Here is a 21,869-nt window from a genome sequence, read left to right on the forward strand (position 1 = left end):
CAAACATTTAAAAGCCAAAGTAAAAGATAAAGGATGATTAAAAAGAACATTTACAAAGTCAGGCTCTTAAACGTACAACACCAAATGAAAATGAAGGCGAAGTGGGCAATAAGTGTTCGTGTGTTCGTGTGTGTGTGCGTGCGTGTGTTGGACCCTGTTCGAAGGCCTAAGGCTGGGCTTTGGATGGAGATAGAAGGGGCAAATAGAGATTGGAAGGCAATAACACACACCTTAAAGGGTTACAAAGGTGTGTAAGTGTGTGTATGTGTGTGTGTGGTGGAGGATAAGAGTGTGATGTCTTATCAGTCTCCGTCCTCTCACACAAACACACACACACACACACACACACACAGAAAAAAAGTGCTTCAGCAGCTCCAGGGGTAAACAAACATTCATAACGGGCACATTAACGGGTTCACTCTGCAAACACCGGTACGACCTGTGTACCCATTACGCTCCCACGGCTGAGATGGCAGCCGCAGATCCATTTTGGCCGACTGTCACTCAAAACTTTTTGAACTTTTCTCTGCGGAGTTGTGAGTCTCGGCCTGAAGGAGCAGGCGGGGTTTCAGCAGATGAGATTTTTCTGTAGAGATGTTCCGATACCACTCCTGCCTTCCTGATACCGAATCCAAAACCTGACCTTGAGCATCGGCTGATACCGAACACTGATCTGATACCACTGCGTAAAAGACTATTCAGGGCTCATTTATGCCTAGTGTTAGATATAAAGACAGACGGAGCCTTCTGTCCGTACTCTGGGGCAGTGCAGTGTAGTTCAAGCGAGATACAATCGTAGGAGACCATGAAGAAACTTAAATAATATCGAGGGAATCTGTGCAGATTTTCAACCACCTCTGTGTCATCGCAGCATGGACAGTGCATGCAAGCCAACGTCCGTCAGCAAATAAGCCCCGGCACTCGCTGCACAGGTGGGACGTCAAACACCCAGAGCTCCTCCGATAATTGCTATCGTAATGTGGCAGGGCTCAGGTTTAACTCTTTGTGAAACATGAACAAATACATACAGAGAATAAATGCCACAGACTTTCTCTTATTGTCTAGTTTGAGATTTTGCTAACGGCCAACGTTACACTTTTTTACTGGAAATCAATTTTCAGGGTTCCCTCACTTTTTCAGCAATATTTTAAAAACCTTTTATCCCATTTTCATGACTTTATTTACGTTATTTAAGTTGCTAAATGGGTGGCAAGACTTGGACCTGAGGGGCGTCCTCGGGTTGGCGTATTGTCATGGTTTCAAGACCAAACAGTTGTAGCAGTGTGGCACTGATCTGAAACAAATAAATCTAAAAGTCAATATCATAATGTTAATTTCTTTGCATTCATTTGAATGACTTTAAACCTGTTTTGAAATGCAAAATAAAATATTGAAATTTTAAACGTGGAATTAAAAATGAGATTAAACGAGATGAACTATTGAAATTCAGTGATTAATTGTGATAAAATAAATAAATAAATAATTGTTTGACAGTTCTATTCAAAACTTTCCCAGAACATTCTGTTAATTAAAAAACATTTTCAGGTCTGGAAAACTTTTCCAGGAATTTCATGACAGTGTTCCCACTGAATTCTTCTTTGCCGCACTGAAATGCCGTAGCAGTGCAGCACTGATTTGTAAGAAATAAATCTAAAAATCAAGATCATAATATTAATTTCTTTGCGTTCATCTGATTTCCAATCAAGACACTCTGGTAAGAATGACTTTATCTTGTAAAAAGGGACTTAAAACAGCTTTGAAATGCAAAATAATGGAATTTTAAACATGCGATTAAAAATGAGATTTAACGAGATGAACCATTAAAATTCAGTGATTTAAAAAATTAACTGTTTGACTGCTACAGTCAAAACTTTTCCAAAACATTCTGTTAATCAAAAACAATTTTCAGGCTGGGAAACAGTTTTCTTATTTCAGAACTTTTCCAGGAATTTCATGACCATGGGAACCCTGAATTATTCTTCTTTTGCCGTGTAAAACTACTTTACAGTTTTGCAATAAATTACATGGTATCAGATCGATGTATAGACTCGTATTTGCCGTTAACCAGTGCAGCATTTTAGGTAGTACTGGAGGCATTACTGATACTGGTATCAGAACAACTCTACTTTTCAGGCGTCAATTGATCAAGTTATCTAGAAAAACAGCACATAAAGTCACTCTGTACCTTGTTAATCCACTTTCAATACTAGCAGCACATTATCAAACTTTTCCTTTAGCTCTCCTGCACTGAAAAGCCACTTCTACTGGCAGACGTCTTGTGTCATTTAACGGGAATATGTCATATTAACAACATTAACATCTCGGGCCGTCCTCCAGACAGCCATCTCAGAGTGAGTACAACTACGATATCATAAAATCAGACATAACCAAAAGATCTCAAAAGAGTAGAAAACATTAAACCTATTGAATATCAACAAGACAATCTTCAATCTCTGCGGCGAAGCAGAGCGAGGGCAACGTGGTAAGAAACATACGAGAAAATCAACATGATAATCACAGATATATACTATGAATACAGTATACCATATACTGCATACAGATACTGATATATCTGATACACACTCTATACACAATAGTGTAACGACGTGGGTTAAGAGCTCAGGAACGGAGTTGTTTAAATCATAAAGAAGAAAGGCATTTCTGGGGAAAACACCAGTCTGATTACTTTTATGATGGTGGGAGGATGGGGCGGGACTTAAGCGAGATTTGGCGAATCATCATCATAAGGCCTGGGAGAGTAAAGGCCGCCCAAACGCTCACAACCCTGAGCACAACATTCAACAGTCTCACCCTAAAAAACGGTTAAACTAGGCACGTGGAAAAAATTCATAAGCAGCTAAAAGAGAACCGAAAAGAAGTGTGTGTCAAAGGGATGCGTGTGTGTATCTGTGTGTAAGGGCGAAGGGGCTTCAGCGGCATGCAGGAGGGGGGCGGTTAGGTAAATACTCTAGGAAGACATACAAGACTCCCAGTCACAGAGTCTCCTCTGCAACGGAGCTCGTTCAAAGTGCACTCATGTCAAAGATGATTGCTTTGGAGGGGCGAATATGTGATCAATAGACGTCCATAAAACAGCAGAAGCAAAAGTAAAAAAAAATAAAATTCAGCACGGGACATTTAGAGGTTGAAAACGCTGCAGCCAATGAGGGAAGCCAAACTGTTAAAATTGAATTATGTTCATGATGTAATCAGCGTTGGCAGCTTCACACTGACTATCAGTGCCATGACCTTGATGCGTCTTGGACTGACTGCAATGTTTACAACCCTGAAAACACCTTAAAAAAGGAATAATCCACCCTCTGAGACTCCCACACTGTCAATACATCAGCTCCTCTCGTTCAGTGCATGTACGGAGTCACTTTGTCATCAAGTGTTGTAGTTTACTTTTCTTGGTTGCCCATTTTTGTCCTCAGTTTTCCAGTATGCTTTAAATCTTGTAGCTGTGCTGCGTCTCTATAGATACAGTCGGTGTGTCCTTGTAGTTAGGGGGGTGGAGTCTGCCTTTAAATGCTGGGAAAGCGCAGTTTTTCAACTCACATAGGAGACTATAGATATGTTTAATTAAACCAAATCAGAGCCCTACAGCCAGTAACGCTATGATGTAAGAGACTAGCATGTTTTAGTGAATTTCATGCACGTTTTAAGACGTAGAACTACAAGACCTTGGAGGCTCACAACTTTTTACCGGTGGCTTAACAATCTGAAGCTGTTTGGATAAAGTGTGAGATCCTTTTTTGTCCCCATCAGTTTACCAGAAGTGTTTGTTTTTGCCACTGACAGGCTCAGATTATTATTCTAAGCATCTGACATTATGGAAAGAATCCCTACAGAGATAGACCTTTTTGTGTAACTAGAAACTACAGACTACATTTTACGGATTACTTTTAAGGCTCTCCACGGTCTCTGTCCCAGCTATATCTACGACCTCTTAATGCCGTACAAGCCAGAGGTCTTTTGTCTGTTCCAGAGGCCTGGCTGAAAACTAAAGGGGACAGAGCGTTTGCTGTCCCGGACCCCGAAGCTCTGGAACAATGTGCCTGAGGAAATCAGGTCGGACAAGTCAGTGATCTCTTTTTAATCCCTTCTTTTAAGTTACTTTAGTCTTTTATTTTCTCTGTTTTTATACACTCAGTTTTTTGATCAGTTCTTGAGTTGTTGTTTTCATGTCCTGTCTGTTTTAATCATTGACATGTGGAGCACTTTGTCACTGTTTTGACAAGCACTTTATCAATAAAGATTATCATCATAATCGTTTTAAAAGCTTTGATTCATCGCGGATATTTTTCACTGAAGCTTTGATGCCCAAAAACTGGTATTAGGGACAGCTCTGCTTTGACTGACGCATGGAAATTACTGTTTATTTAAATGGAGTCTGGTAGGTTTGACGATTGTGATTTCAGGTGTTTCTGGTGAAACAAAAAGGAACAAACAGGTCTATCTCTGTAGGGATCCTTTAAATAATTGTCAGACACTTATAATAACAAGCTGAGCCTGTCAGTGGCAAAAACAAGCACCTTTGGTGGATGTACATGACGGTACGAACATGCTCTCGCTCATTATTGGACCAATTTCAAAAAATGACATTCCCATTAATCACTTAGACACAAAAACATGGGAAAATACGCTGAAAATACCCTTTAACTTTGTATTTTTACGTTTATTTTCCCATAAATACCGACTGTATCTATTGAGGTGTCTGTCTGGCAGAGAAACTGGTGTCTCTGCCTCCTTCAGGATCTACTTCTCCACGTTTTTGATGTTCAACCTCAGAGCAAAAATGGGCAGAATACAAGATAAATCAACAGCAGCTGGTTTTGTTTCATAGTGTTTGTTCAGGGTGGATTTTTCCTTAAAAATAAAGAACTCAAAGATGAAAAATGGGAAGTGCTTTAAATAGTACAAGATTCCTTCCTCTCTCTTTAAGCCTGAGTCTCTGAGGGAGTCAGAAGTTTTAGTAGCATGCAGACAGCTTTCCTGCCAGCGTTAGGATTGTCAAGGGGAATTTACGGGGTTAAATTAAAGGAGGACAGAATTTAAGTGTTTTAAGTGCTCTCTGTTGGACAGCAATGGAAGGAGTTTCTACCTCTCGCTTTCTGTGCGTCTCTTTCTCTGTCTGTCGCTCCTGCTGTTCTGTAGATACATTTATATGACTGTAACATGACTGTAACATCACCACGGCAACATCATAATCACAACGTCACATCACCGCCGTCTGACGGACAGACACGGGGCCTCTCTCCTGTATCATCATTCACAGTTCATTAAAGCTTCTCAACTGTTTACCTCTTTAGAAAAAAGTACTCTGACATAAATCTATTACATGAAAATAAAACACTCATATTTTCCTCTATATAACTGTGTGTGTGTGTGTATTACATGGAGGTGAGTATTTACACGTGTCTGTGCATGTGTGGGTGTAAATGCTTGTTTATGCAGAGGATTATTTACACGTAAAAGGAGACTGAGGTGCTCGTGCGTGTTCTGAAGAGTTTCTCATGAACACATCGAGCAGAACAGTGTTATGTGTTGATGGAGTCTGTGTGTGCAAACGTTTCAGGAGACGTGTTCCTTGTAATACTGTCTATAGTGTCTCCGTCTCTGTAGTAGAAGCTGTTCACGACAGTCTGTTTGAAGTGTATCGTGGTGTCTGAGCGGTGGAGTTCATTGAAAGATCCGTCATGAGTGAAGATCAGTGATTAGACTTGGTCGGGTTTGACTCCCAGTGAGTGTCACGATTTGGTTTCAGCAACTCGTAGTGAGTTTCTGTCTTTGTTCAGCAGATGACTGGGACTCCGTCGGTGTTGAAGATCATGCCGGTGGTGGGTTCGTAGGTGCCGGCCAGGTAGTAGAGGTCCTCACTGTCGGCGTAACGGCGTGTGTGGGTCATCTGCTCGTACTCCTCCACGCTGACCACCAGGCACTTGTGGCTGACCGTCTGCACGTCGTTCTCGTCGCTGTGTGACGACTGGTAGAGGGCGCGCTGTGACAGAGACAGAGGATTTTATTCTAAAGCTACCCAAAATACTGTGAATGAAACACCTGCTTCTTTTCTGCCCAACTAGACAACAACACTTAGAAATAAGGGTCCCAAAAGGGTTCTTCCTGAGGGGCTGAGGTTCTACCAAGAACCTTCTGAAAACTTTTTTTTTGAGAGAAGGTTCTTTGTAAGACTAATGCGGGATTTATACTACTGCGTCAACATAGAGTCTGCATGCCCTACGCCGTAGCCTGACATGCACCTCCCCAGAAATGTAACTACGCATTACAACAACACAGACCTTCTGTCTATATTTGTCTAGCTTACAAATATTGGCTATATTTGTAAGCTGAAACCATTTCCTTACTTTAATTTCACAGATAAGAAACAATAAATTGTGAAGACAATAAAGCCTCCACAAAAATAGCATTTTAAGTCTTGTGTGTGATTTATCCTGGCTTCATATGAGCAGAGGAAATCTCCGCTTATCGCTAGGCTAATTAATATAATGTAAAATGCCATAGGCTTGTGCTAATAACGTTAGCATGTTGTATTTGTTTGGAAAACGTGTTTAGTATGAGACAGTTGTTTTGTCGGTGAACCTTGTGAGCTGTAATGGAGCTGAATTTTGTAACGTTACCTTTGTTAAATGTTGCTGTTGATCCTGGTTTTATATGAGAAGAGGAAAAGTCTGCTAGCTGCTAGGCTAATTAATATAATATAAAATGCCATAGGCTTGTGCTAATAACGTTAGCATGTTGTATTTGTGGGGAAAATGTGTCCAGATAAAGACAAGTGTTTGTCTGTGAATGCTGCGAGTTATAGTGAAGCTGATTTGTGTACTTGTGTTTGAAATTGTCTCTATTAAGCCATGTTTAATGTGTGTTTAATGTGAGTTTTGAATCAACTAAACTTTACAGCACTTCACAGAAACCCAACCCCTGTGTTTTGGAGGTGTAACTGCAGAGTGACACAGACACACCACCCCACATATATAAAGTGCTCACAACAGTGTAGGCGACATGCGAGGCAACCAAGAAGTTGTATAAAAATAGGATGTTAAAGGAAGGTTTAAAGCTTTCTATTTTCTTCATCACTCCATACTGATTATATAGCTAATAGCATTGTTTATTGATGTATTCAGAAATGTTTAAAGTCAGCTTTGGGGCTCCATATTGTCCAAGCCTCCCTTGAGTCTGTTTTATGGTTATAATAAAATCAACAGGAATTCTGAGGCCTGAAAAATCAGAGCTGGAAAACACAGGTGTAATAATTAATTCTTTCCTCACCTCCATGAAGTCTTTCCTCTGGATAGAAGAGTGCAGAGCTGCTGGTAAAGACTGACCACACATCTGATCCCAGTTCTGTAGAGGACAGCGGTGTTAGCAAAAAAGCTTCAAACTAATCATACACAAAAATATATTCAGCCTGACGTACGTTTCTTTTACTTAACAGCCATGAATGAATCATGCATACAATACTAAAAAAGTCATGATCAACCTTCTCACGATGATCTCATGTTTTTTTAATGATACAGTAGCATGATGTATTGCAATGAGGAAATAAGAGAGAAAAATGAAGCAGGAAGTTTCCATTAGTTATGAGATTGGACTAAATAATTACCCTGTAATGAATTACAGTTCCGGAAATTAAATATGTGTCAAAGCGCTCTCACCCGTGAATAAGACCTTCTGTTATTCAGACGTAATACTTCAAGAAACAAAATTATCTTGTACTGAATAAAAACATTTTTTAGATAGTGATTTATTGAGTTTTCTGACTCAACAATGACCACAAATGTTTAAAGGTCCTATATTATGTGAACATTCAGGTTCGTTCTTGTATTTTGGGTTTCTACTCAATCATATTTACAAGCTGTAATGTTAAAAAGCAGTTTACTTTTCTCATTCAGTCTGCCTGAATACACTCATAATCACCCTCTGTCTGAGAAACTCTGTTTTAGTACCTGTCTCTTTAAACCCCCTTAGCAAAAGCCCAGTCTGCTCTGATTGGTCAGTGTTTCCCGGTATTCCACATCTGCACTCTCAGCATCTCAGCACCGTCATCACAGCCAGGGAATGACGGTAACAGCATTCACTATCTTTATATAGTATAGTTGTGACATCACAAATTCACGGAAGTCCTAACGGCTCATTTACAGACAGTTACTGAATAAGGACTGTGTGCATTTCTCTGTGGATTGAGCATTTTGATCACAGTATCTATATCGCATCTAGGTCTGCTCTATAATAAAAAGAACATGTATATCTGACTTTTTACAATGTTTTACAAACCTTTAAAGGAGCAGTGTGTAAGATTTAGGAGGATTTAGTGGCATCTAGTGGTAAGGATTGCAGACTGAACAAGCTAAGACTTCTCCAGGTTAGAATTCCATCGGTAGCCCTTTTTAAACAGGAGTTGTGCAAATTTGCAGGAAAGCCCAATCAGTCTTTTTTCAGCATTGGCAGTATAAAAACAAAATCAGGGAGTGCAGCAAAATGACGCCTGCCTACTTCAGTTTACACAGAATGCGCCTTTTTCGGGGCAGTTGGGGGCGTGAGCAAGTAACAAAACGTGTAGCTCAGCGTGTGACGTAAACAGTGACGTGGGAGGGAAGCCGTGGCTGGTCAGTCCTTTGGCGATTCTCTCATAAGTCGGCCCGTTCTTCACCGTCCCCGTCATCTGACGGTTAATGGCCTCTTCGTTTGTGAGGACAAGGAGGGCGCGCAATTCCTTGTCTCCCCAGTTGCTCATCTTTACTGTGTCTGTCAGATTTGCGTTTCCCTCTTGCTACTAGCTGCTTGCTAATTCCTGCTATCGTCATCAACAGCTCCTCCCGTGGCGGAAGGCCGCCTTGTTCTTTTTAAACAAAAAGAGTTCCGCCAACATGTCTACACTACGAGGCGGAAAATTGGGCACCGCGGATAAACTTGCCAATCCGACTCTGTGTGTCTAAACGCTCGCAGCTTGCCGGCAAAACGGCCCAACATACTCCGAAAATCTGGCAGCGTGAAAGGGGCTTGAGTTAATTGTTCCAGAGGTTGTTACCAGGAGTCGAATTACCTGCAGAGGTCTATTACTCGCCATAAAAAACCAATACAGTGATTTAAACAGGTAAAAACACTGAATAAAGAAGTTTCACCGTTCATATCAGTGTTTCTCATTTGTTTTTTGGTTCATCACATACACGACGCTAGCCCGGCACCTGCTAATGTGTGCTTGCCGCCCTGATCCAGACGTTCAGGTGGTTATCACCGGGAGCTGAATTATCTCCTCCTCTCTTAAACAAATGAACCTGGTGTTTAAACCGGTAAAAACACTGAATGAAGCAGTTTCACATTTTAAAAATGTGTTTTTCCAACACTGCTCATCATGGAAGGGCTGCAAACTATGGCGGTTGACCGATATACAATCAAGCAATTAATAGTTTGGTCAGGAAACCAATAAGAGCACATCATTGTCATGCTCTTCAGAAACTAAATATGTTAAGTTTTCATAATTTCGTAAATTTCGCCAATATCAAACTGTTTAAATCCTCATTTTGACAAACAGCTTTTTCAGCCTGTGGAATTAACGTGTGGAATTCTTTAGCTATTTAACTCAAATTGGATCCTGATTTAGAATCGGGACGGGCATCGCAAATTAGCTCAGCCCATAAATGCTGTGGTGTGTGGCATTAATGTATGCTACACTCTTGTCGCTATACAAATGAACTTGAAGTAGAGTTTTTCAAAACTTCAGGCTCCCTCCTACCTTCTTGTCGGTGAGTTTCTTGCCGGGGTTTGTCTCCTCTGGATGATAGAACCAGTTGACCCTGACCACCATGTTGCTGCCCCACGACTCCCACATGCTCTGGATGCGGCCGATGAAGGGCAGGTTGGGCCGGCCGGCGGACAGAAACACGGCACAGTCACCGATGCGGATCATCTCTCGGCCGCGCACAATGGCCTTATAGAAGAGTTTCTTCGCCTTGCCCTTCATACCGCGTCTCTGGGGGGGTCAGAGGAGGACGAAGTGGTCACAGAGTGAAAGGAGGAGGATATTTGGACAAATACAGTTTTACCGTGATTTTTCTCCTCACCTGAGTGGGTTTTCCGAACCACTTCCAGAGCTGCCTGGCTGGAAGGAAAGCAGAAATTTTGGGCCTGTTCTCCACGCTGGGGAGCCTCTGACGTTTCGCCAGCTCCTTGGTTGTGGGGAGGTGGACGCCCTCTCTCCGCTTTGGTCTCCCCACCTTCCCCTCTCCTCCGCTGGGCTTTGGCTTCGGAGGACGACCCCTTTGCCCCGAGCCCTTCCCAGTGGCTGGTTTAGCAGGTTTAGCCGGCGCAGGAGTGGAAGGAGTCGGAGAAGTTGATGGGGAGGGAGACTGTGAGGGAGGAGATAGCTCCTCTTCCTCCACTTTTACCTCCACCTCCTTCTTCACCTCCACCTCCTCTTCTTCTTTTGGTTCTTCTTTCGGTTTGTCCTGTACTGGTGGTGGGGTGACAGGGGCTGGTGGAGGCGTAGGTGTCCTCTCTTCATCTGAGCTGCATGAGGAGTCATCAGTGGACGATGACGACGAGGAGGAAGACGATGATGAAGAAGATGAGGAGGAGCCAGAGCAGGATGAAGAGGAGGACGAGCAACTTGAAGTGCATTTCTTCTTTTTCTTCATCTTCCCTTTCTCCCCTTCTTCCTCCGACTCTGAGCTGCTGCTGCTCTGAGACTCCTCTTTCATCTTCCTCTCATCTCTTTTCTCCACCTCCTTTCTCTCCTCCTTTTTACCTTTCTCCTCTCTTGTGTCCATCTCTTGTCCTCGAGGAGCACTTCCACGATTTTCCGTCTTCTCCTTAGTCAGCAGTGGTGCTTTGTAGGTGGAGTCTTTCTCCGGGAGGCTAGACTCTCTGTCTGGAGCCCTCGGTTTAGCCTTCAGCAGTTTCTGATTGGTCGTGGCTGTGGTGATGGGGGTGTGTTCTCCTCTGACGCCCCGACCCTCTAGCAACATCAGGGCCTTTGTCTTCTTGGTCTTGGGGGAGGTGACACCTTCATGGTCGAGCTTCACGAGGGGCTCTGCAGACAGAGGTTTGCGCCTCAACAGCGAGCCCACGTCACTTTGCCCCGTGCTAGGCTTGGGTCTGGAGATGGGGCTGGGTCTTGAGGGTAGCTGGTCGGACGGCATCTTCAGTTTGGGTCTAGGGGCAGATGATGACGAAAGTGAAGATGATGATGATGACGGTCTCGGAGTGAGTGAGGAGCTGGGTTTGCCTGTTGACAGCCTGGACATGCTGCTGGGTATGAGTCCAGAGCTGTGGCTGGGTCTGGAGCTGCCGTGATGGTCCGAGGAGGGTTTTGTTTTTGGTGAGGAGGCAGCGGTGGGTCTGGGTGTGGATGAAGCACTTGGCTTGGGTGCAGTAGATGATGTCGCCATACTGGGTCTGGACATTGGTCTGTTTGTAGTGGGACTGACACTGCTGCTGTTCTCTCTTTCTCGGCGCTGGTTGTTGTACGAGCTGAGATTGGGCTCGCTGTACAGATCCACAGTCAGGACTTTCCCGTATGTGGAGGGGTAGAGGGAGGGAGGCAGAGCGCGGGCTGGTTTAGGAGCTGAAGGCTGGGCTGAGCTGGCCTTCCTGGGCACTGGGCTGGGAAGGGTGGGGCTACTTGCGGGAGATGTGGTAGAGCTCTTGCGGGCTGGTTTTGCCTGGGTTCCCATCGTTGGTCGGGATGCAGGACGGGGCTTCTCCTGAGCTGCCTTCTGGATTGAAGAGGTCCTGTCCTGGGAAGGCTTGAGCGGAGCCTGGGGTCTCTCTGTGGGCTGAGCGGAGCAAGATGGAGGATCGGCTTTCTCTCGGCTGTCTGGGTTCATGGAGGTGTCTAAGAAAAAGACGGGAAAAACAACAAAAAGGTTTAACCTCTCCTACTCCACCTCTCACTACCATAGACCTATTATTGTCATTTTTAGGGGGGACAGGGGATCTTTAGGTTGAGAGAGCAGGTCAACAGTAGATGCCACATAGAAGTGGTATACATCACCTGTAAACTGGGAACCTGAAGATTAATCTGAGATGCAGCTCAGCACTGTATGTCAGTTGTTCTGGCGATAAATCTGTATTAAACATTTCAAACTTTTAAAGTATTTAGCGTATAGGGGCTTAGAGCATTATGATGGAAGTACATGATAGTTATTCTCATCCTCAACAATACGTTGTTGCAGCAATTTTGGGTTGATATCATTTGTTACACAGACTTGATGCCAAATCTAAGCATTTTTGATGACCCTAGAATTCATAATATGGTCACAAATCCCTAAAAAATCCCACAATAATACACCATAGAAAAATCCTGCTGTGATTGTCAAACTTTTATTTGACATTTGGAGATTTCTATCAGAACTGCATTTCTTGGTGTTTGGATGGTGAACACTTCTGTTCTGAAAACTGCTGAGAAACGCCCTTATTGGTAGCATACCTATGAAAGCCACACACCCTCTGAATGCCCAAGGTCTCTACTTTGTGGTTGTAAAGTTTCATATGGCTGTGATTATCAAAGAGGTCACAACACGTCATTTTATACAGTGATGCCTTTTTTTTAAATCCACAACAGTCAAAGCTTTCTACCCAATTTATGCATTTCCAATACTGCTTTGGGACCCCAGTATGCAGAAATATTCAAATACAACAGATGAAAATAACACATTTGTACTGCACGAAGAAAAAAAACTGCATGGGACTCACATAAAGTGGGCGTTTTTATAAAGGGGAGACTTGTGGGTAACCACAGAACCCATTTTCTTTCAGATATCATGAGGTGAGAGGTCAAGGGACCTGTGTGAAAATGTCCATGCCAGTTTTTCACTCGCCAAAATTTAGCCTAACTTTGAGCATCATTTAACCCCCTCACATAGGAAAGTTAATACCAATGGATTCCTTAGTTCTTGTATATTGGCTCCAGCTTCAAAACTCAGCCTGCTACAACCTCTGACAGACGGTAATGTTGGCTGGGGACGTGTCCCTGCAGAGTGGAAAAGGTTACAGGAGGAAACTGGATTTTTTTTTGGTCAGCTGTAAATGGGTTTACATTGGACACGCTGGAAGTTTTCATTATGTGGCTTCATGATTTTTGTGGTGTGCAGCCTCATGTGCTGAGAGCAGTAGAGAAACGAGCAAGGAAACAATTCTGAAATGAAAACACTGCATGTAAGAACTGCTTACCCAGTGTAAACAAGGCCGGCGTCAGCAAATCAGACATGCAACATGCCATTTATTACAGCTAGGGTAACAGACTCCGAGCTTTACAGAACAACAGCGATGCTGCAAATTCATTAAACTGATATCAGAGATGACAGCCGTGGTCAAATATGAGATGTTTGATGAAAGATCTCTCTGAGCCTTGAGCTATTTTTGCTGGTTCTGTGGTTTTAAAAAGACTAATCAAAAGACAAAGATGACAAAAGCAGTTTTTATTTTACCTCTTTAATGGCCTCTATGATAAATATGTTAAAATAAGGGCAGCGACAAACTGAATGTAACTCATTTCTATTATTATTCCCAATAATCAACATAAATTAAACTGTCTTAAATGGATAAGTACGGCACTCAGGAGTGAAACACATTGCTCTTCTGTGATGAGCACTGAGGCAAATAATGTGAAATCCATCCTTTCTTTTTTTTTTTTACGACGACACATTTGGCTCCAGTGCGTGAGATGTCCTTTACTAGTCCCATGGAATTACTCCAAGAAAAAAGACAGCGTATCTCAAATAAAGGCAAACTTGATGGTGGTACTTAATGTTCAGTGCTCTAGTTTTATCTCTAGCACCCCCTCCATTACTTTTACCTCCCTTAGGAAATATTACTTTTTCTTTCTTTGATGATTCGAACAGATTTGACACGTTTGGTCAATCATTTCTGTGACACTCATTGTTTCTACCAGCGATTTCACTGAGACATTAGAGTCAAGCAGAATGAGACTCGGAGGATATCATCTATTAGTAGGATAAGCAGCGGGTCGGTGGGTTGGTAATAACAATTAGAAAAAGGAATAATGATGATACTAAAAGTCAAGCTTAAAGCCCCAGTGATCCGACTAAAGACAAAGACTTTTATTAGCCAATAAATCCATCCATCACCTCCTGAAGGAGGCAGTTTGATTAGCTCACCTGGTTTGGGTTTGGGTTTTCGGCCTGGCTTTCCTTTGATCTTAGGAGCGGTCTCCTCTGGCTTTGTTCCCGCTTCTTTGCCCTCTTTGCTGCATTTGCGGACTCGCCTCCTGGAGCAGCTGGCCACGAGCAGAGCAGGGGACGGCTCAGCGCCTGGACAGAGGCAGCAGACTTTATGGTTTATCTGAAATATTTGACCTTTATGCTGCGTATGCTTTCACCCCAACTGCAGGAAATTAAATCTATTCAGGTTTCTTAACAAAAAAAAAAGACATCAATAAACATCTGAATAGAGGCATGCTGTCTGTTACCTGCAAACCTCTAAACCGAGCCAACACGATCGGCTATTTTGACCAACATTATGTCTTTGTGAGTGTGTGCACTCTCAGTTCACTCCCTCATAAAACATCATGTTAGAAGTACCTTGCTTGTAAAGAAATAAATATTTACACCAGCTTCTGATGTGAGGAAAACAACAAAAGTGCCCACAGAGAAAAACTCTAACAAGGTGTTTTGAGCTCCGTGGTCAATAAATATTTTGTTTTTTGTCAGCAAAGTGCTTCATGTTGTTTCTCTCCTTCAGGAAACAACATTTTCATCCCTGTGTTTGATGTGGACGACCATGGAGGACAAAACAGGCTTTAGTCTTGGAATCAATCCACTTAGAAACAACTATCACAGTACATATATATATATATATATATATATATATGTACACACAGAGCAGTTTAAAGAGTAGCGATGCACCAGCAGTGACATAAGGTAGTTACGACAGGCCCCAGTGCACGCTATTATGACGGGCCCCAGTGCACACTAAATACTAGTTATGAAGACACACACACCATTAGGCGCATATATATATATTTTACCAACAATGTGTTGGACTGAGTTACTTACTTACTACCTTCTCCTCCTGTTCTTTTCTCTGCTGTCTTTTCTTACTGCTGCTTTTATGTCTGAAAGCCATGACTGCTCCCTCAGCTTGCAGATGTGCTCAGCTTGTCAGTCTTGAAAGATATGTGTTTAAACTAGCTGCTGTGTATAGTATTGTATCGTCTCGTCGCATGATCAAATAGAAACTTGACATGGATGACATACCCAGTTTATTTGTATATGATGAAAATACCAAAGAAAATAAGTAATCATTCTAGGCTTTATAGAAAAAGCACCTAATTTTGTTGTTGCTACTGACTATTTTACAAAAAAAAAAAAAAAAAAAATTTAAACCATGACAGAGAAGTTTTGCCTTTTTCGAGGGCATAGCAATTTTAAATTTAGCGTGTTACTCTTTGAACATAGGCGTATATCCGAGGTAGCGAACTGAATCACTCACCAGGGCCTGTTCTCTGCTCTCTCTATAGCCCAGTTCAGACCAAAGATTTGCGACGAGTCAAAACCAAAAGACTGCACACGCAAAAATATGTCAAAGCTCAAACCAAGCAGCAAGGGTAAGGCTGCTTTCAGACCTAGAGTTGTCTTGCTTTGGTCTGAATCAGGGACTAATTTTGTCACAAAGTTGTATAATTGCCTAGAGTTGGTTCGTGTTCTCACGGCAGCATTTACAAGCAGACCAGATCAAATGCCTTGTGTGAGAAAGCTGCTCTTGATTGGTCAGAATTTCCATGTGGGAAAAATCCAGGAAGTAAAGCAAACGCTGAAGAAGAGTACACTTGCAAGATAAATGTGACACTTTCTAATGTCACAATGGAGGGACAACTACGCAGGTTGATTTTAGCGCTGCTCATCGTGGACTATATTGCTGTCATTGTTCATTTTAGTCAAACCATCAGTTTGAAAACGAGGCGCGGCTCCAACTAGAAAACAATGTTTTGATGCATTAGATGTGCTGAATGTGCATATTAAGGCAGTACAGGAGGAGGTGCACATTAATAATCCTCCAGGACTGTAACATGCTCATGTTTAACCCAAACAATGTGTCATGTGACTGCAGTTGCTTCACATCCAGGTCGGAACACCTTCTCACCACAAACCAACCGCACCAGAGTTCCTTTGTAACCAGACTGAGACCACCTCTTCAAGAAGGTCTCGATCAGGTTGTTTTGGTGCACACCTGAGTGTGATTGCTGTGTTCACACCTGCCCAAATAAACTGCACTTTGGGGGCAAACGAACTTGAGTTTGACTGAACCGAACCAAATAGGGCAGGTGTGAAAGCACCCTAAGATTAATCTAACTCTGTGACTGGGACTGTGTACGTGTGTGTGTGTGTGTGTGTGTGTGTGTGTGTGTGTGCTCACAGTGGATCTTGTAGTCCGGCGGCAGCAGTCTGATGTGAGAGAGGGGGATGCGGCCTGTGTCACCATCGTCAAACTCCACCGTGATGAGGTCATCATTCTCATCAATATCTGAACTTCCTGTTTAAGAGGAAGAAAAATAAGCAAAGAGTATTTAGACATTAAAAACCTGTTACAACGTTTGTGTTGTGATTTGTAAAACTGTTTGACACCCAGTCACTCAGGCAATATCAGTCCTCATTGTTTGTGTTCATTGCAGCAGAGCTCATTGAATGGAAAGTGTTCAATAAGAACAGAACTCCAGTTATGTTCCCATTACCATTCAGCTCTTCTAAGTAATAAACTCAGCAGTTTAAAGATCTTTAACGTTTGTTTGTGCTGTCAGCTACAATTAAATTGGCTGTGTGAGTGGCGGGTGTGTGTTTGCTGTACCGTTGACAACAGTGCCGGGGTAAAGGCAGCGGTACTGCTGGCTCCAGTAGGCGGCGATGCGGGTGCCTTCTGGGAGGTAGCGCACTGATGGAGGTTTCACATCGATGATCTGAACACACAGAATGAAGACTTAATATGTCAACATACACAACATCAAGGCTTTCACATGTATGACCAGAAACAGAGAGATGTGGAGCTTTGTGTCGTCCACTGGGTTTACTCACAGCCTCCTGCAGCAGTTGTTCTAAGCAGTAGATGTGAGGTCGGTTCCCTCTCTCCCCCTCCACCACCACGCTGTATCTGCAGGGGTAAAAATGTGTGAATAAGTTTGGGGTCAAAAGTTTGCTATTGGTCAGTGAGCTTAAAATGACACCGCCTGACAGTTTCAGGAGTGTTAACAGCCTCTTAGCCAGAGACAACATGGCACCTTTATCTTGATCCTGACTGCTTTGATGTGCAGCAGGCTGGGGAATGTGAAGTCTTTTGCTAACTACCACTACAGTACTTTAGTTCTGGCTAAAATGAGCAGAGCACAGCTAATACCCACATCCCCCTGGAATATTAATCCCATCTGAACAGGGCTTTAGTCTGTTTGTTTTCTTTTAATTGAGTCACTCTGGATTTGAGCATCAGCTCAATGACCAAAAGTAGATTTAAATCTGATGTTTTCTTGTTTGTGTGTGTGCAATTTTGTTTAAAGGAACAGTTTCACATTTTTGTGAATTATTTCTATTTGCTTTAATGCAAAGACTGATGAGAATATTTGGGGTTGGGCAATATATCAATATTATGTTGATATCATGATATGAGACTAGATATTATTTTAGATTTTAGATATCCCAAACACAACAATATCATCACAATATCAATATCAAGGTTATTGCAGCTTCCAAATAAGTAAATAAAAAGCCGCCCACAGACGCCATAACGGGAGATACGATGAACTCACTGTCTTTTGTTTAGTTTCACTCTCTGTTCAGTGATCCAGGTGCTTCGGTTGGTTTAAGAGTTGATTGATTTGCAGGACGTACAGAGAGTTGTAGGACGCTACGAATTGATTGTCTTGACTGTTGCGTTTAAAAAAAAGTGAAAACTAGGAAACTAGGACTTGCTAGAAGTGGCTCTAACAAAAGTATTTGGTCAAAAATATCGTGCTATCCTATTCTCTACATATCGCCCAGCCCGAAGAATACTACCCTGCATTCATATGGTATCAAAATAACTTGAAAACCGAGTTTCCCACTGTGAAAACACCACCTCATTTTGGAACAACTCAGAAAATTGAAAACTTTTTTGCAGAATTCACCTCATAGTACAAAAAGACAAGTAAATGTTTGGTTGATGTTCAGAAACTTTTAGTAATTCACATATTGTGTATTCATTTTTAATATATGTAATGTAATATGGTATTAGGTTGTACCCGTTTCTGTCCATGTAGAGTGACACATAAGCTAGTTAAACACAGTTGTTTATTAGCACTAACCCTGATAACAAGTCAAGTAAAGCAATATTTTAGAAGTTTTAGGGAATGTACTGGTGCAGCAACAGTACAAGTTACTATGTAATACAAAGCTTCTACTAGTTTCACCATATTTGGATAGTATCATGAATCTAAACTGGGATGTTTAATGTTCAGAGCAATAAAATACAACAATCTTCTTTTTCACATCCGTGTCATTTCCAAGTTACGACTTAAAACTCATGAACAGTGGAAGAACAACCTCCTAACTTGGGAAATGGGACCATCCAAGGAGCACCTGAATGCAGCATTAATACATACGTCTGTGTGGTAAATATGAAGCTACAGCCAACAGCTTAGCTTAGCTTAGTTTAGCATAAAGACGGGGAAATAAGGGAACAGTTAGTCTGAAAGATCAACAAAGCTTTGTAACACAACACTGTGCTTTGCACCTGCAGACACTGCCCAACAATATTTTCTCCTGCAGTTTAAATGTTTGGGTTTCTACATGTATCTTCATCAGCAAGCAGCTGAATCAGGAACTTTTAAAATCAAGGACAGCAAACTTCGGCGGGGACAAAAATTGGAACACGCTGATGGATTTGTGGCTTTTAATAGTGCAGACAGATGTTTTTCCTCGAATAAAGGCTGCAAACAAATCACTGTGCTCCCGTCTATTTTACTCTCTGTGTACTCACATGTCAGGGGAGTGTACAGTGTTCACGTGTCCTGCATACAGCAGCTGGTCGTCCATCGGGATCAAGACTCTGAGTCCGTCCACCAGAGAATCCTTATCCAACACACACTGCACTGGAGCTGAACACAAGAACACATGCAACAAATAAGCACGTCGTTATTAACTGGGTAAGTAACGTCTGGCAGCAGCAGTGGATGGTGTCTGTGTATACTGACCAGGTGTGGAGGACCTCTCCGATACGCTGTTGCTACGTGGCGGGACGAGTTCATCTTCGCTGAAGCTGCTGTCCTGATTGGGCTCAAAGTCTTCGTCTGCTGCCATGCTCTCCATCAGCCGGCTCACCGCTCCTCTGGAGGGCTGCAAAAACAAACACACACATACAGGCTTTAATGTCCCAGCACTAATTATCCAATAAGTCAATCAGTGAGATCTGTGATGGTGGAATAAACCTGCTCTGTAATGTGATTCTGCTCTTTAAGATTAACTTGTGGCAGACCACCAAACTACCAGGCTGACACGCCACAAATTAACTTTTCAAAGTGAAACAGTAACATATTACAACACTTATGCTGTTGAATACACAATCTTTTTCTGCTGCTCCACCACCACCACAAAGAGCTCTGCACACTTTAGTGTTTCCAAAACAAACTGGAGTTTGTGGCTGGTGGCAGATGGAGAGCAATGCAACACTTTGGCAGAAATCACACGTTACAAGAGGTTTACTCTCACTAGCAGAACAAAACCGTGTTAATTACAACACACGCTATCAGTTGAGACTTATTGTTACGGCGTGTGCATGTGTTCCTGCAGCACGGCTGGCTAGAAAGTTAAGTGGGTGTGTGCACGCTTAGGTGTAGCAACTTATACACTCTGGTTTTGTCCTTGCCAGGGTAATTAAGTTCACATCCATAATGACTTTGCAGCTGATCCATCATCACACTGACCTCTCTGGCCTTGGTCTTGGCTTTTGGTTGGCTCTTGCGTGCCGGGCTGAGGCTCAGAGGTGCAGGGCTGTCTGTGATTGGGCTGCACAGAGTGGACGGGCTCACGGGCAGAGGAGAGTCCTTCAGCTTCTTTTTCTGGTCAGAACGTACAGAGTTAAAAACATGCATATGAACGACGGCACTGAGGATGAATTGGACAGATTTACATCTTTACACACACACAGACACACAATCAGTTACACACAGACACACACACACTGAGGGCGGGATGCTGCCAGGCTGCCTGCAGTTGTCCTTTCTTGTCAGTAACACGACAGAGACAGCAGGGGAGTGCTGCAGTGACTGAAGTACTGGGAAACCCTGCTGGCACTCTGACACACACACTCTCACACACACTCTCGCACACAGAGGTGTCAAGGGAGACAAAAGCATGCGAGGGAATGAGAGTTTGAGGGAGGAGGAGAGGACTGAAACAGTAACAGAGAAGAAAAGGAAGAGGAGCAAAGAGAGGCGGGAAAAAGGGCCTCTTTGTTTTTCGGGCTCGTCTCAGTTGGCAAGTAACAACTTGATGAATTATTGACGTACTTTCACCACATCTTTCCCCTCTCTGCTGGGCGGAGAGGGTTTGGGTCTGGAGACTGGCTTCGGGGTGAGAGGCGGGGCTGAGCTGGAGGAGGAAGAGGAGGAGCTCTGACTGGCAGAGGTGGAGGCTGGCACAGGCATCTGATTGGCCGTGGTGGTGGCGTCATGGAGGAAAATCCTCTCGCTGCGTCGCCTGGTCCAGCCCTCATCCTCGCTGAAGCCTCCGAACCCAGAGCTGGAGGGCAGGTCGAAGCTGAATCGTCGCGGCGACCGGGGTGAGGGGCGTGGCTTGGGCAGAGGCTTGCGTTTGACTGGCATAGTGTCATCCCGCTTAGTGGGGCTGGTCTGGTCAATGCGGCGGGTTGCTGGGGGCAACAGGGGGAGCTCTGGGGCGGAGCGCTTGCCATGCAGCAGAGAGGGGAACTTCCTCAGTCGCAAGTCTGAGCCAGAGTCTGACCACTCGCACTCTGACGACCCTGAAAGAGGAGAGGAGAGGGTCACACATTGTGAGAACACACAAATACACACTGTACAGGAAAAACATGCAGCAGTAATAAACCCAGGTGTTAGATTCTCTGGGATCAATAACCCTGTGAATGGGACTATTGATCAATTTGAAACTAATACATAATTCAGGGCTGAATCATTACATGCACCCTGATGTGACAATTAGAAATGAATGAATATTTAACCATGAATCAATAACATAATCCTGAGCAAATGCTGAGGTGGTGAAGCTGCTCAACCACAAAAAAATCACAATTATAGACTGTCGAGGAAATCTGTGAAATCAGTAAACGCAGTTTGTGTGGAGAACAGGCATCTCTGCATTTTGGTTGAATATAATACGAAATAAAACAGAATACTGTATTTCTTACTACGCGTGTTCTTGTTACTTTGCATAAAAGGCTAATCTGTATTCTGTTTTTTGCACAGACAGACATGAAACTCTGATCTACTCTTATGTATTTGTCTTTACCCAGAGTGCTTTGCCTGCTGCGGTGTTTGCCGTCATGGAGAAGGCTCAGCGGGGTTGAGCTGACAGGGAGTGCGCTCGCCGCAAACCTGGCCAGCAGACCCAGCCCGCTCTCCTCACAGCCGCCATCGTCGTCCGAATCTGTGTCGTCCTCGTTGTCGTCATCGTCCTCGGAGGTTTCTGTGTTCAGAGAAGAGATTTTTCAGCTTAGAGGTGCATGTGGCTGCAGCACGGGTCTGGGACAAAGGTCAAATCACTTCCTACTTCCTCTTCCTACTGACTGCGGACACAAAAGCTGCACCGCTGAGAAATAACAAAAGAAAAATGATCAAGATACAGCTTTACTAAGACAAGACTAAATACAAAAGCTGAGTTAAGCCCTGCGTAGAA

At 43.2% G+C, this 21,869-nt stretch overlaps 1 protein-coding gene across 1 annotated transcript in view; it reads right to left on the reverse strand.

Annotated features, from left to right (window-relative positions):
• Positions 1 to 320: 320 nt before the first annotated feature.
• The window catches only part of tnrc18 (trinucleotide repeat containing 18), a 73,514-nt gene continuing 51,965 nt past the window's right edge, over positions 321 to 21,869 (reverse strand). Inside the window, exons 18-30 of the mRNA XM_049560982.1 lie at positions 21,483 to 21,659; positions 20,507 to 20,979; positions 19,922 to 20,056; positions 19,193 to 19,334; positions 18,979 to 19,096; positions 17,046 to 17,121; positions 16,822 to 16,930; positions 16,393 to 16,509; positions 14,136 to 14,288; positions 10,080 to 11,851; positions 9,752 to 9,988; positions 7,288 to 7,362; positions 321 to 6,001 (exon numbers count right to left, since the gene is read on the reverse strand). Of these exons, the coding sequence (XP_049416939.1) occupies positions 5,795 to 6,001; positions 7,288 to 7,362; positions 9,752 to 9,988; positions 10,080 to 11,851; positions 14,136 to 14,288; positions 16,393 to 16,509; positions 16,822 to 16,930; positions 17,046 to 17,121; positions 18,979 to 19,096; positions 19,193 to 19,334; positions 19,922 to 20,056; positions 20,507 to 20,979; positions 21,483 to 21,659 (3,791 nt within the window). The 3' untranslated portion in view covers positions 321 to 5,794. The remainder of the gene's footprint in view (positions 6,002 to 7,287; positions 7,363 to 9,751; positions 9,989 to 10,079; positions 11,852 to 14,135; positions 14,289 to 16,392; positions 16,510 to 16,821; positions 16,931 to 17,045; positions 17,122 to 18,978; positions 19,097 to 19,192; positions 19,335 to 19,921; positions 20,057 to 20,506; positions 20,980 to 21,482; positions 21,660 to 21,869) is intronic.

Source organism: Epinephelus fuscoguttatus, linkage group LG19 (assembly GCF_011397635.1).
Source record: "Epinephelus fuscoguttatus linkage group LG19, E.fuscoguttatus.final_Chr_v1".
Lineage (NCBI taxonomy): Eukaryota > Metazoa > Chordata > Actinopteri > Perciformes > Serranidae > Epinephelus > Epinephelus fuscoguttatus.